The sequence below is a fragment of the Lagopus muta genome, chromosome 1 (genome assembly GCF_023343835.1).
Source record: "Lagopus muta isolate bLagMut1 chromosome 1, bLagMut1 primary, whole genome shotgun sequence".
NCBI lineage: Eukaryota > Metazoa > Chordata > Aves > Galliformes > Phasianidae > Lagopus > Lagopus muta.
The window spans coordinates 40,224,530-40,240,536 of NC_064433.1; the positions used below are offsets into that span (position 1 = coordinate 40,224,530).

The 16,007-nt window shown below is 43.3% G+C and overlaps 1 protein-coding gene across 1 annotated transcript in view; it reads left to right on the forward strand.

Annotated features, from left to right (window-relative positions):
• The first annotated feature begins 275 nt into the window (after positions 1–275).
• The window catches only part of TMTC2 (transmembrane O-mannosyltransferase targeting cadherins 2), a 234,213-nt gene continuing 218,481 nt past the window's right edge, over positions 276–16,007 (forward strand). Inside the window, exon 1 of the mRNA XM_048934288.1 lies at positions 276–441. Coding sequence (XP_048790245.1) covers positions 359–441 — 83 coding nt within the window. The 5' untranslated portion in view covers positions 276–358. The remainder of the gene's footprint in view (positions 442–16,007) is intronic.

Here is a 16,007-nt window from a genome sequence, read left to right on the forward strand (position 1 = left end):
CAGCGGCGCCCGGCTCGGCAGCGAGGGGGGCGCGGGCCGGGACTGGGCGGTGTGGTGGCGGCAGAAGCACCGGTAGCAGAAGCGTCCGGGAGCTGTGGGAAGAGGGCGGCACCGGCACTGCCGCTGCTGCACCTCCCTCAGCCGCGCTCTCGCCGCCGCTCGCCCCGCTGCCATGGGTTAGGGGGCGGCGGAGGATCGGGGGACGCCGTCAGGCTGCGGCCGCCGGCGGAGCGCGGAGCGGCGCCCGCGGAGCCAGGGGGCAGACGGCGGCGGCGGCGGCGGGGCAGCCGCCTCGGGGCTGGCGCGGGAGGCCGGGGCGGGGAGCTGCCCCGGTGCGAGCGCGGCGGCGGGCGGAGAGATGAGCGCGGAGTTGGTGAGCAGCGCCCTGGGGCTCGCCCTCTACCTCAACACGTTGGGCGCCGACTTCTGCTACGATGACAGGTACGGCGGGTCGGGGCACACCTGCCGGCGGTGGGGCCGGGCCGGGGGAACGGGGGCCGGGGGACCGGCGAGCCCGGATCGCCGGTGCCGGCGGCGGGGACGTTGACGGGGCCGTGACAGCTCACTGCCAGCCCGCCGTTCTGGCGAGCGCTGCCGCGACTTCGGGCGTCCCGAGTAGGGAGTGGGGTGCTGGCGGGGCACGAGGTGCCGCTCCTCCGAGCGCCGGGCGGGGCTGGCCGCCGGGCATTCCGATTGGTGCCTTTTCCGCTGGCTTGATCTGATTGCAGTTAGAACGGATGCGTAATTAAAATGTATTAGGGAGAACAGCACGCCTGGCTAAACTTATGAACCGTCCTGGGGTGTTTCATGCGCCGTTGGAATTAAACCATCCGAGAAGCGAGCCGGGATTTACTTTGACAGCTTCTCGGCGGTCCTTCTCCTCCCCTCCGCCTGGAGGGGTCCCGTGGCGAGGGTTGGCGTTGGTGCCTCGCAGCGCCCTGCGTGGGGCGGCGGCAGGCGGTGCGGTGCTGCCGGGAGGTGCGAGCCGTCCCGCGGGGTGGGACGAGGCAGCGTCCGGTCGGTGCGCTGAGCCCGGGCCGCCTCCCTCGGGCTGCTGCCGGCGGTGCACCTGCCGCGGCGGGAGGAACAACACCGTTCCCACAACGTCCTCAGGACTGCGGCGGTGTGGAGCCGCGTCCCCTCGGAGCGGGGCAGCTCGGGCTTCGGTCCTTGGCGTCACTGACACGAAGTCCTGTGGTGCGATTACTTGTTTCTGGTGTTTGTGTGCGCTTTCCGGTTACGGGCAGGGGTTTGTTTTTTTTATGCCTTTTTTAACATCTGAAAATGTAATGCACGAACAGTAAAATAAGGAAAAAAGAATTAGCCGTTATTCCGCTAGGCAGGGACTGAGTTGGACCAGTAGAAAGCAGTATTCTGACACACTGACACTACTTTCAACCCGCTTGTTGTAGCTGGGAGCTGCAGAAGTGGAGTATTTGCATAACCCTAAGCAGTATATGCTGCAGTATTCGGGCAGAACTGGGTTGTTTAAGGACGTAAGCCTGTCCTGCAGGCCAGTTCAATTTGGCTTGAAGTAGAAAGCAGTTTGAAGCGTTGCCTGATAGTGTTCATGCGGAGGTCAAGGTTACTCTTGCTGCTGCCCGGGTGTGCTTTAACACTGCTTGGAAATAGGGGTATTGAGTGTTGTCTTGGGGAGGGTGGAAAAGATAGTTGCATGCTGCCTTTGTAACATTAGTCCCATACTATTTAAAAGGTGTTCTGAGGCAAAGCTATGCAGATATGTTTGCCTTGTAACTAAAGAGCACTTCTCATCATTTTAACTAAGGTTTAGGTATTCACTAGAGTGCTCGAAAAGCCAATTAATGGCAGTCCCGTACGCAGGGTCATCTAATTAGGGTGCCTTTCAACTGCGGTCCTGGAAGGGAAAGGCAGGAAGGTTGTTGCTTGCTGGGGCTAGGGATGACAACGGCGGGCTCTCAGACCTGAAGGATTCTCTTAATGGTAATCACAGGATCTTGCTGCCCTGCAGGAGCCTACTTGAAATGTAACAGAGGAAAGGAGGTTGATGCTGGAGCTGTAGGACGTGGTCCCCCATGTGGGAGATGGATCATGATACTAACTTTAAGTGAATCAAGATTGTGCCTTTATGCTAGGAACCTGCAATCTGTATGAGGGCAGCATATTGCTTTACCTTTTTCTGCTTCCTTTGCCAAGTGTATTGAAATTAGATCAGACTGTTGTTTTTTATTTTTTTAATATAGTGATCAAGCTTACTTTATAAAGGGTGTCTGTAATTGCTTTCTCTATGTTTTTATGTAGGTTGGTTAAGATTAAGTGGCATCGTAAAAACTTCTTAGAACAAAATCAATTTCCCAATGGTAAAACTTAATATTTTAGCGGTTGCACTGCACCAAACCAAAGCCTGTACGGGCAGTGATGTAACAAGCTTACTTGTACTCTGAGGTTTATGACTTTATATCAAAGAATTCAATATTTTATTTCCTAGCCTTCGCCCAACGAAACTGAAATTGAATGAATTTAAAAAGTATTCGTTCTCACTTTTCATCTTGAGTCTGCCTAACTCACTGCCGCTTTCATGCTGGATAACGTGACATGCGCGTAATCAGTGCAAATGTGATCTCTTAGATCGATTGGCTTATTGATTAGTGTGAATGGAAGTGACAGCTTCTAAACCTGCGAGCTCAGTGTAATGAGGAGTCACTGTTGTTTTCTCTGTGTACCTTGGAAACGAGCTTTTGTCACCCCCTTCCCTGCTGCTCTAATTTTCACGGCAACTGTGATATTTTCTAGAAAAATGTGTAGATTACTGGGGAGGGAATCAGTAATAACCCTATTCATTTTGGAACAAATGAATATATTTCTGATTCTCTTTTTGCTTTATTTTCTTTTCAATTTTAAAATGGATATGACATACATTAACCTGGAAGAAGAGACAAATATAGGGAGAGGGGTGGATGCATGTCTAATGCCACGATGAGCTCACAATGCATATTAATAAACGTTTACTTACTGTTGAGCAAAATCAATTTGGAAGCCGTAAGAAGAGGTAGGGAGAAATGCAATTTTCATTCCTGCAAATGTATTGAAGATCTAACATATTGCACTGTGTTAAATCCAGCTCCTTGCCAGATTAAGGGGGGCTAATCTCCAGTCGCTGCACATGCAACCCTTGTTTCAGGCTAATATCTACCCACATCGCAGGAGGGGAGCCTATGGCTGCAGTGAGGCTAACGGCCTGGCATCATTATTTTTCCTTGCTGCTTGAGCCCACCCCAAGCAGGCAATCTGAGCTGTGGGCCCCTCACGCAACCTGTGCTAAGTAGGACAGATCCCTGTCAGACTGTCGCTGGGCTGTGGAAGATTTAGTGCTCTGAGTGTCCTGGGGTCATACGCTGCGGCGGTGCGTGTCAGAAGCTACTCATCCATTGAAGTGTTCCTTTGTCTTCCCAAATGGTGGAAGGAAGCCATGGTTTGAGGGGACCACTAGGAGGGATCTTTAACGCTGAGTGGTGCATCTTCTTTGTGCCCACTGTGTGTATTTTCTGGAGCACCGGTTTTACCAGGCTTCTGGCTCCTCGAAAGATGCCTCCATGAAACGTGGCAGTGCTGGCCAGATCTCTGTGGCTTGTGCTGCATTCTGTTTAATGGGCCTGAGTGGGGCAGCCTTGCTGGTGGGAGAACAACATCAAACAGCTTTGTTTGAAAGCTACAGTGTTACAAGCTGCATTGAAGAAATCCTAATGAATGCTTTTGTGCTGTAGTGTCAATTTTACATAATTTGGAAATGGTCTGAGGCCATGCCTGTTGCACAGTACCTCTGTTGGGTCTGCCCATGAGAATTAATCTAGCAAGTGACCCAAATACAGGCACTAGAAGAACAAGTGTAAGTACACTGGGGAAAATTGCTTGCCATCTGTCTGCTTGTTGAATGTGTATATTTGATTATTAATTTACATCTGTGATTTTTATGGCTCCTTTTTGTCATCTACTCTGTTTCTTAGCTCCAAGTGCACCTCTCCAACAGGCTCCAGTAAGTGCAGTTCTCAGCTGGCTGCAATCTTTTCAATTCTAGTAGTGAGGCCAGCTGTGGAGGAAAATTGAAGAAGGGGACATTCGTGCTTATCTGTAGTGTTTTCCCTTTGTCCCTGCTTTTGTGTCTTAAATGTGCTAATTTCAAATGACCATTAGCATGCCCTTGTGTTTGCTGATAAGGCAAAATCCAGAGAGGATGCCTGAATAACTAAGGCAGCATAGTTTTCAAGTATTGTATTAGAGGATCAACCAGGCAAGCCAGTAACTGACTGCCTGGCAGGGTGAATCTGGCTTGATAATGTTCCATTACTATGAAGTCTGTTCTATTTTCAATGCTGAACGTCATCTAAAAATATATTTGACTTCAGCTTTAAAAGCATTCGTGCATAAAAATTTGTGTTGAATAAAACACTTTGGTTAAAATATAAAATCTGTTTCATCAATATAATGTGGTGTTCTGTGGTGGTGGTTGTTTGTTTGTTTGTTTTTTAATCCCTGCAATGAGGATGCTCTAGTATAGAGGTATTTGGAAGCAAAAAAGAAATTGTCCCTGCAGGCTTTATTTTAAGATTTCTGTTACATACATATCGCTCACGGAAACCGTGCTGCTTTTGGTAGGTGGTTCAGAGAATAAATTCATGACTGTTAGCAGACGGAGAGTCTCCCTGAGTCACTGATGGGATGTAGCTCATCTGCAGGAAGTTCTTCCAGCGCACAATGGAGTTACAAATTCAAATGATCCACTTTCTCCTGCATCTCCCATATGTATTCCAGCTGCGCTTCTGAATCCTTTAAGTTTGCCAGAGTGAAAGTTGCTCGGAAGGCGCAGAAGTCTCTCATCTCAATTTGTTAACCATCTGATAGCTGCAGGAATGCTGAACTAGATCTACTTTGCCTCCCTCATCTGGAAGTTTGCCTTTTCCTTGTTGGCTGCTACGATTTTTTTTTTTTCTAGTGGATCTGACTGAAGCAGGCTTCACTGTTTGTTTATGGAATTTCTTTCTTTAGCTGAAATATTTGATGCTGAAGCTGTAGATGCAGGCCTGCTGGCAACCTGTGGTAAAAGTTGCTCCAAACATACAGTTGGAGAAACAGACTAAATCTGAAGAGAGAGATGCTTGTTCTTATTGTTATTTATGTAAAAATGAATCTGTTTTTTTGGCCAATGTTTACAGTTAGATTTTATCATTTTGGTCCTTGAATTACTTTGCAGGCTTGACTCAGCTTTTGGATCAACTTTCTTTTTTAAACAATCCATCATTGCTAATGTTTGTCAGAAATGTTGATTGAAAGATGGAAATGCTTTACGTGGAGATCTGAATCTTAGGTCAGAAGTTCTTTCTTTGATGCTTTGGCTCTCAGGGCAGTCTCTTTTTTATTTTTCTCATGGTTGCAGATGCCTCTTGCTGGTCTTTGACGTTGGCAGCTCTTGAGCTCCTGTGCTTTCTTGCTTAAGGTGTGTGATCATATAAACCCTCTTTACCTACCTTTAAATGGGGTGCTTGTTGTGTGAGAGGATTGGTTAAGTCAGGATAACCGTGGGATTCCTGTAAGCAGGACAGGGTGCAAACCCTACAGTTCACTTCCCAGTTTTGTGCTCCACAGGACTCCACATTTTTTTCTGCAAGCCCAGTTCCCATTGCTGAATGAAACTTCAAGCGCCACAGGAGATGTTTTCTGGAATCACACCTTGGACATTATTTAACATGTTGACTCTGCTGCTCAGTTTGCTAACTTCAGGACCGTCAAAGTACTTCTCAGACCTGTGGATGGCTCGTAATGGTCATCTGCAAAAGGCAGCGATGTTCCTTTAGGTTCTGCCTTCTGCTGAGGCATAATATGGTGCTGCTGTTATTCATTTGACCACTTATTGTGAAACAAATCTGCTGGATTGCTGGGATGTCAGTTAAGGATCATGTATCTGTCAAACTCTATTTCACTTGGAAGAAGAAGAAAACCCAGTAAATCAGTTTGAGGCTGATGAGACTTGTTCATCCAGCGCCCCTTGGAGAGGGATCACTGGCCATTATGCTCTGATGCACTGCCTTTTGAGCAATCTCTGGCCCTAAGCTTGAAGAGGGAGGAGAAAGTAGAAGTGATGTCCTTAAATACTAATCCTTGTGTTCCCTGGGCGTATTGTTTTTTTGTGGCAAGGTGTTGGTAGTGGGGGAGCTGCAGAGGTAGCTTCAGTGAGGTGAGCCCAGCTGCTGTTCCATGTCAGATCAGAGCCAGCTCCAGCTGCTTCAAAAGGGCCCCATAGATGAGCAGAGAGCGATGCTGGGTGTGCCTGGGAGAGCAGATGTAAGAAAAGAAAAAACAGCAGCTGGCAGAGTCACAACCCTGCAGCCACCGTGGTCAGGGCAGGAAGTGCTCCAGGCATAGAGCAGAAGCTTTCTGCAGCCCGGAAGAGGTCCACGGTGAAGCAGGCTGTCCCCCTGCAGTCCATGGGGACCACACAGAGCAGATCTCCACGTGCAGCCATGATGAGCCCTTTCAGGAGCACTCTGGGCAGGAGCTGCCTGCCCATGGGGAGGATATTGCAGTGGGACAGGAGGGCTGGGGGAGCTGCTGTCCGTGCAGGGCAGTGCTTCAAGGGTGAGCCCTGTGGTATGGACCTGTGTTGGAGCAGTGCTTGTAGAGCTGCAGCCTGTAGAAAATGCGGAGAGGGTCAGTTCAGGAAGGGTGGCATCCCATGGTGGGGACCCCATGTGGAGCACGGGTAGAGTGACCACGAAGCAGTGGTAGAGATATAAACTGACTGTGGCCCCTCTTCTCCTATCTTCTTATGGGAAGGAAGCAGAAGGAGGAAGATAGGGGAGTGTCTTTTAGTGTCCTTTTAGTTCTCACTGCTCTAATCAGTTATCAATAGATAGTAAATTGTATTAATAACCCTGTACTGAGTCTGTTTTTGTTTTGACCGTGTTGGTAATTAGAGAGTGATTTCCCTGTTGTTATCCTGATCTTCAAGCTCTATTTCATCTATTTTATCCCCCTGTTCGGTTGAGGAGGGGGAATGAGAGAGTGGTGATACTGAGCTGCCCACTGGTGTGAAACCGCCACACCAGGATAATGTGAATTGCTGTTAGCATTCATTTTCTGATGGCTTTATGAGGACGTTTTTCAGGAATAGTAGGAGGTTTCAGCTGGAGGTAAATAATGCTCATTTACTGTCATCATGTACCATCTTTCCTTCACCTCATCTCTTTAATTGCTGCAAAATGTGTTACAAAATCAGTGTAATCTCTAAAAGAGTGTGTGGGGGTGTATACAGTCCACATAGTAAATAAAATAGCGGGATTTTGTTTTATGCTTAAAACTTGAGACCAGGTGTTTTCCAGCATCCGTTCTCCACCAGAGAACAGGATAGGCTTCCCTTTGAAGTCTTCCAGAAGGGCTCCTGCGTTTATTTGGTAGTCCCTGCTGGCTGTGAGCACTCCCTGCTCTCCAGCACAGTCCGGGCCACAGTTTTACAGGTGAGGGAAAGCAGATTTTCCATATGATGGTGCAGACCATCACTGCTAGGCAGCTGGATGGGCCTGTGGCATCCCCTATTACGGATCTGTCAGTAGACCAGAAAACCCCTCTCTGAACTCTGACCCCTGTTTCAAGTGAGGACAGCTTTTTCCAAGCTTAACATCCTGTTTCCAGGGTGGATTTTTCTCAGCTTAGTGTTACTCTAGGCTATTTTGCTAATGAGAGGGTTATGTGATTTTAACTCCTATCTGCTTTAGTCAGTCTGGTATTAGTTCAGAGGAACAAGGCGGTAATTGGTAGCAGAACTATCGCTGTAAAGTCTCTGCCAGTGTCTGGATGTTATTTTCATGCAACTTGTTAATTTGCATACTTAAATCCTAAAAAGGGACTTGAATGCTTGAAATGGGGTCACAATTCAGTGACCAAAATTGTCATGGAAACAAACCCACTCAGCAGCTTAAACTGCTCCTAGATCTTTATTCTGTCTTCCTTTCCCACCCCCTGACTTTTTAGATTAAACGATTAATAATTGGCCCTGGGCAGAGAAGCCATGCTCCATTATGCCTTTCTCCAAGACGCTGCCCGTCCTTGCTGCAGAACAGCCTGCATCCTATGATTAGGACTTCCCTCTAGTGAGAGACTGGTCTTGGAACCCTCTCAAATGCCTAACTGAAAGGTAGGTACAACACAAGTGTTTGCAGACCCAGTTTAGAGACAACATTCAATTTTTGTACTTAGCTTTTCTGTTGGTGTGGTTACCTGCCCTCAGTAAGCATAACTTTGGTTTTTATTGCTTTTCTGAGAATTTTCTGTCCCTCTGATAAAGGGAAATATGAGTCCTGAGTTGGATGGCTCTCTGTGACTTAGGTGCCTTCCTTAGGAAGCAGTGATGAGCTGCTAAGTATGTAGGCTCCCAACATTGCCTTTATGGCATCTAGCCTCTGACTTTTATGCAGTGATGTTTCTCAGTTGATGTTGTTTAAAATAGCCATGGGGTTTTGCTTGGTAAGTTACAGAAGCTGATAATGATCATTTGATATATATGTATATATAAAAAAAAAAAAGCAACAGTATTTGACTAAAGCACTAAGAAATGCTCTTCCACTGAAAATGTTCTCCTTAAGTTAATGTTTTCAGTGGGTTTAAGGTAATGTAGTTACTCCATGGGGAAAGGCTGTGAATGTTGCCTGTTATGAAAATCTTTGAGGATTAGTGCTGGTACCAAGAAAGTATACCTGTCTGTACACAGGATTCAGAGACCCTGTGTTGTGGAGTATCACAGTTTAAAAACAAAATCCAACTCTGAAAGCTACCCAACTAGCACTGAACTTGGTTTGGTTTTGTCGATGAGTTTGCATTATGGTTTCATCTAGATTCCAGTAGGAGAAGAAATGAGAAATGTCATGAGGAGACAAGTATCAGTATGTAAAGATAGGAGGGCTAATGTAGCTTCCAGATGTAGACAGAGATGATCTGCTTTGTAATAGCGGTCACTTTGCAGTGAGGGATTCCATTCACTGAATTGTGAAGTAATAGGTCAACATCTTGGATCAGAACTAGAACTGCTAATCCAGAATGCTTTTTTCTTCAAGTGACTAATTTGTTCCAGGAACCTAACTTGAAATCTTAAAGTGCTAGTTCCAAAAAAATAAGTCTCTTACGGGAATTCTTAGAGTTTTTTGTGCCTTTGTATGGTTCAGACCCATCTTCAGATTTTGTTTTATTTTATTTTTTGTGGGTACAGGAGAATGCACAGAAGAATCTCACCAACTATAGAGCACAGCAGTATGTTAAACAATAAAGTTTGCCTTTTAAAAAACACTATGTATGTCTTTACAGGGTTTTCAGTTCTTTGTCACTTCCTCTTTCTCATTCTGTGTCTGTTTGTGATTTTAGCCGTATTCTAACTTTGTGATAACCCAAATGTTCTTGACTCCATGTTGCAGTATCATCACATTCATGGGTCCTGATCAGTTATGGCTGGCTCTCTTGTTTGTGTGCACCTGTACTCTACCATTTTGAGAAGGGGTTTAGATCCAGTTATAAGTTTAAGTGAGATGCTTGTTGTGGCCTCTACAGCCGTTAGAATAACTTTCCTAACCCATGTTTCACTGGGGATTTCCCTTATTAAAGTACTCTTTCGCATTCTTCGTACTTTTTAAAAACAAAACCAGACCACAAAAAGCTCACCCAAACAAACAAAAAACAAACAGAAAAACCCCAACAACCTCTTCTTGTTTTCAAATGAAAATATTTGAAGGAATACTGTGCCCTGCCGTGTCCTCTTATTTCCATCAATTATATGAAGGTGCAGTCGTGCCTTCACTTGCACTTTATGCTGTCTTTATTTGATTTGACTGCTTAGTGGTGCTGTAGTGTTGGTTGATTGTTTTGATTTTTTTTTTTTTTTCAATAAAAAGATAAAGAGGTAATTAGGCTCAAGTGTGAGGCTTAGGCTCAGAAACAGCTCAGTATCTTAACAAGCCTTATTTTGTGAGTTGTCAGTCCTCTAGATACCACTACAATACAATACGTTTTTTTTTGCCTTGGATTAAGACAGTATTGGTCTGGCTTTCCTTGCTGATGCCTGAATTTCATCAGGGAATCATCCTGGGCAGCAGTCTGAAATCAGATGAGAAGCTCTGTGTTAGGTTTGTGGTCTCTAGCAAGGTTCTTTTTCTGCCATCCTGTCTTTGACCTTTCAGACCCCTCCACGACAAATCCCATACCAGAAGCAGTAGATACTTCTGGGAATGATAGACATCTATTTGTGTATTTCCTTGCTGAAAAAAAACCAAACCAAAACAAACTGGATTGTAATAAAAAGTTCCCTGTAGTAAATTCCGTGGAGCTTGACTGTGTGAGTGTATGTTCTTCATTTTCTCCAAACAATTTCAGTTGTACTTGAAGAAACTTTTTAAGTTTTTTGTTTTCTTTTTTTCTTTCAGGAAGAAAAAGAAGATTGGTCTTGCAAAAGTAGAGTTAGTTACAGAAGAAATACTTCATTCTCTAATTAATTAATTTGTAATTAAACTTCTGATCTGTTGCATTTTTATAATTAAAGCAGAAGAAAGTGGAGGCTTTTTAAAAGCCTTTTGATCTGAGTTAGGGTTCCAGTGCCAAAACAATAATTTAAATGCCCCATGGCTATATAAATAAAGCTTGCAGAGAGAAAAAATACAAAATGAGTTATGAAAAATTTAATCAAATAACATTGCATTTTTGTGTGTAGTAGCTTGTTTTGGTAACACAAGCAGGTCTTTCCTCTTGAACACCAGTGTACACGTTGTATTTTATATGAGATGACTTAGCTGTGTGTTCTATTCCATTTCACAGTACGTTACTCATTTCTTTATATAAGTTGTTGAAAACTGTAGTATTTCTCTTTAATAAACACTGTGCTTCTGAAGAATTCTTGGGATGCACACTTTTTTTTTTTTTTTTTTTTTTTTTCCTAGAAGGAGTAGGACAAAGAGTTGATAACTGCAGGATGAGGGGAAATGGTTTTAAGTTGAGGGAGTGAAGATGCCCTGGGCAGCCTGGTCTAGCATTGAATGGAGAGGTTGGTGGCCCTGCTTATGGAAGGGGAATTAGAGATTCATGATCTTTGAGGTCCTTTCCAACCCTGGCCATTCTGTGATTCTGTGACTTAACTATGGGGAAAGGCCAGAAAGTAGATGGCTCCTTGTGTTGCCTTGTATTAAAAAGAGATCCCACGTGAAATCCCTTCAGGGCAAGGCTGCTCTTCACTGACAGCCATCCCTGTGCACTGCCTGAGCTCTGCAATGACTGCTGAGATTGGCCCTGCACCAGAGCTGTGATGTGAGATAGCTTGCAGCACCTTGAGTGTGCTTATGGGACTAATGGGCAGCTGATGCCCTACATGAAAGCTATCCCTACCCCAAGAGGCTTGGAGTTGTATGGCTGGATGTGCCCTCAGCTACCGTGCAAGACATTACATCTCTTGCTGCTTCCTCTCTCCCTATTTTTGCCCTTTATGTGATTACGAGCTCTTGGCAGCCGAAGTGGCATCCTTAATATTGCACTGATTGACTCAGTGTGATAAGGGCATCTGGTTGTGTGCATCTGGCTCTTTTAAAAGAATGATTCAGCTGAAAGAATGGAAGCATATTGGAAGTTCTTTTATTCCATAGAGTTGCTAGGTGTGTGGGTGCTATTTAGCCAGGATAGATTGGCTGTAGTTTCCTGTTCCTCTGAGTCTGTTCTACTACCAAAGTTTCTTATTGTCCTCTTTTTTTTTTTCTTCTTTTTTTCTTTTAAAGTGACTCCAAGTCTTTTTTGATTCCTGTTGAATGAGTCGATTTGTATCGGTTCAAAACTGAATTCCAAATTACTCTGATATGTGATGGATCTAGGTACTTGGTGTTCATGGCTAGCTGGTACAGGGTTAAAACAAGTAGGAAGGATTAAGTGTCCAGGCAGCAGGAAGTTAGTTTGTCCTCTGGAATTCAGAGCCTGCTTTTAGCACTTGACAAAGAAAATAATGGAAGGATGTTAACAAAAAAGTAGATATTAGTAGCCACCCAAAATTGATTTGTAGAAGTATGATAAACCTGTGAGAGATTCTGCAGGAAATTCTCCTGTAGGGGACAGTCAGCCATTTCTTCTTCTTTCTTTTTTTTCTTACTTTTTAATACATACTTTTCAACCATTAAATGCAGTCCCTTCCAAAAACAGTTAAAGATTCTCCTAGAGTTTGACAGACGCTCTGGTGAGGTGGGGGAAAGATTCCATTAGGGAAAAAGTTCTAAAGAATATTGGCTTTCACCTAGTTGTGTAATCCACTATCATATAGTATTAATAAGAATTAATATTTGGTATATTTCTCTTGAAAAGTGGTAAAAAAACAAAAACAAAACAAAACTACAGGTATATAAGAATACCTGTAGTGTTTTGTCCATCTGACAAAACATTTGTGTTTAATTTACCTAGGTTCCTCCAAATGTAATGCTCCTATTTATTTTCATGCTAACTACAATGAAGAGCACGATAACACCATTTGATAGAGCAAATTCTCAGCTACAACACAGTTTCCAACTTAGCCATCAACATTTGCTATGCACTTTTGCCAGCGATGAACAAGAACCTGCATGGCATGCTCATAAAAATCTACACCAGTGGAGGTGACCCTCTGGTGCCCTGCTGAAATGCACCACCCACCACCTCACCATGCTCACATCCACCATTTGGTCTTCATGAACATCCATCAAGCACCAATTAATGGCAATGTGTGCAGTGTTTTCTGCATGGAGGAATTCAGTGACACATCTTTGCTTCATCTGCACTTCTGTGTCAGACTGCCCCTCTGCTGCCATCTGTCACATGCCAACAAAATGTAACAGAATATTGGTGAGAAGGTTCCTCCTCTACTGTCATACCACCAACATCTGGCTTTGTTTTTTTGGGCCAACATAGTAAAATAGGAGGCATTATTTTTTTTTTAGCAGCCGTTGTACTGTGTTTCAGAGCTGTTGATCTGAGGCGTTTGGGATTCTGCTGATTTTGCAGGACAAGAGAAGGTTTTCTGCTCTGTATGCTGCTGTGGATCTCAGCACTCCTTGGGGGTAGTGTTGGAGGAGTCTTATCTGAGCAAGAAAATTGAATAGTAAGGGTCTGAAGGTGATGAGTATGATATTTGTATCTTGAAAGGCTCTGATACAGTGGCTTGAAGCAAGGTACCACCCTGTTAGGCATAGTTTCCAAAAGTCACATGCTGTGTGAAATTTAAATGTCTGTGCTTGGTTTGCTCTGAAATTCTTGCAGTCTGAAATCTGTAGATTTTGTTGAGGCTCCCTGTACTGTAGCTTAATATAGGCGTGGAATTTCAGTTTATATTCATGCTGTGCAAATTGTTAATGGCATGAAAAAGTGTACGAGTTTGTTATGCACCAAAAGGTTTTAAAGTCAGTTTCTTATTGCTGGAACCCAACATGTTTTACAGTACCCTTTTCTGAATAAGTGACTCTAAAGCATGCAAATAAAGAGCTAATATACAGGTAAATATAAGTGTGGAAGAGCTCGCAGGGTTCTGGTGTAATCACTCTTACTAAATGTCTTATTCTTTCTATAAATATTTAAGAAAAATCTAAGTGATGTGATGAATAGTGGATGGGATTCGGATCATTTTTTGAGTTTTATTTTCTTCTGGCCTCGTATAATTTCAACAGTGCTTAAAAGTGTAAGTTGCATTTGATTGCCTGAGCATGTATAGGGCAGTAGGGACTTCTGTCCATTGTGTAGCACAGTGGGAGTGATAGCTGAGTGTTTTTGCTTGAACAACCCTGAGAACACTTTATTTTACATACCTCCTTTAAGACAAGAAATCACAGGGAAACATGTATATATGCAGAGTATATAAAAGCACAATGTTATACTTTATATTTGCTGTACTATGTGGCTAGAAAGATAACTAGTGAGTAGAGAGTATTTGTTTTCTATCCTTATTTCTCACTGAATCCTATATAAAATGCATGAGGTAGCAGAACATAGTCCTGCTAAGGAAGAGCAGATATTGTGATAATTCATAGCATGAACCTGAAATCACGCCAGTTAGTCCTCTGCCAGGGGTAAGCGAACACACTTGTAGAATAAGTTGCTCAAGGCAGACTGCTTATCATGCTGTATTTTGCTTTGTAAAATGCAAAAGAGCCCTGTGCATAGCAGGACAGTTGCATTTAATATGCATATTTAATTGCACATATAATAACAGACATAATTTTTCATCCTTGCAGTGCTATCTTACGTCTGCACCAACAGTGCAGGTCATGGAGGGAATGAAGGGATGGACTGCAATCAGTGAATCTTCCTACAGAGTGATTAAATTAGTATAAAATTATGCCCTTAGGATATTTCTGAGCTCTCAAATATAGTAAGCCGTATGGTAATCAGAAAAAAAGGATGTTGTTTCTTTTTCTAGTCAAAGAGTCTTTGTTTCTGTAGACATTGTTCTGAGTTTCAGCGGGAATTTGGGTACAGCAGGAACTTCTACCTTTTTGCTTTCTGCAGCAAAGGATCTGTGTTGAATTCGCAGTTTTTATTTTTTTTCTGCTGAGGGTTAGAAGCCAGGTACATGGGTCACCTTTCACTCATTCTAAATAAAACTAAATGAGGAAGCAAGTACAGGGATTATATTTCAGCTATTGCTTCGGGAGCTGACTAAACGTTGATTTAATTGAATTCAATTTAGATTGGTTGAATGTTGCTGCTGTTGTAATTAAGGAAAGAAAACTGCAGCTACCTAATCTGTTTTTCTGTCTCTTGTACCTGCCTGAAGTTTATTCTTTTCTAAATTGCAAATGAGCGAGTGAAGTATCCAGCTAAGCAAAATCAGTCTTTGTTCCTTGATGACTATGCACTAACTACCTCGTGCTTATTGGGATGGTAAAAATTAGCAGATTGGGGAGGATGAATGGCCTGTTTAATAATCTCCAAGAAGGAGGAAAAATGACGTAATTTGTTTTAGTGATGAGCTGTTTACTGCTAAGGTCAAGATAAAAGCAGATCGTTTTGTGCATCTTACATGTCAGTAAGAGATAAAAAAGCAATGTAGGGGTCAGGTTTATCTTGAAGACTGCTTTCAGAAACACTTAGACATGTGTTCAGCTTTTTTGTATGTAAATAGTCCCATTACATGAAGTCTGGTCCAACTGGAGTCAATGGTAAAACTTGTGGCAATTTAAATAAGGCTAGAATTTCATGAATGAGTTCAGTGAGACTACTTGTATACAGTAAGTTAAACACATGGCTCAGTGTTTGCAGAATAGAGGACCTGCAAGGCTACAGGAATAAGACCCTTGTGACACAGTTTGAAGTCTGACCTGCCTTGCTATTGGGTGATGGAGACCTGTGGCAAGGAAGTGGATGAACCTTTTGGGCATAAACAATCAGAGTATATAAAACATAATAAATAACTACAATTCATAAAACGCTTGGCTGGTCCTAAATAATGAATCAGTGAAAATGTTTATGGGCTGTGCTCATTCTTGTAATATATTTTTATTTTATATTTTTTGGCACAAATGCATGTAAGGAATTAGTATCATTGTTATGTTTTGTTATTCATAACTATTTAGTAGTGGGAGAAGCTTTCTTTTGGAAGGGGGAAGAGGCAAAACAAAAGTTACAGCCCCTCACCTAATACTCTACCATAAGAGTTATGTGATGTTTGATACTTATGTCAACTGTTGTAGCCATCATGTATATCAGCTACTTAATTTCATATCATGCTCAGTGAAGAAACACAGTGCGTTATCGTAACTTTGACGGTTCTCTCCATCTGAGGCTTTCCCCTCCAGATGTTTCACTGGTTAGGAAATTCGATTTGGAACTGCTTGTACAGCAAAACAGCTGTAACATACATTGACAGATCTCTGTCTCTCTCTTTGTGTAGAATATCTTCGCAGAGCCCAGTTTTGTGTCTTGGTGACAAATAGAATTTAAATGACTGCCTCCTTAGTACTGTGAGATTTAGATAAGTGCAATTTTCCAGGTTTTTGAGG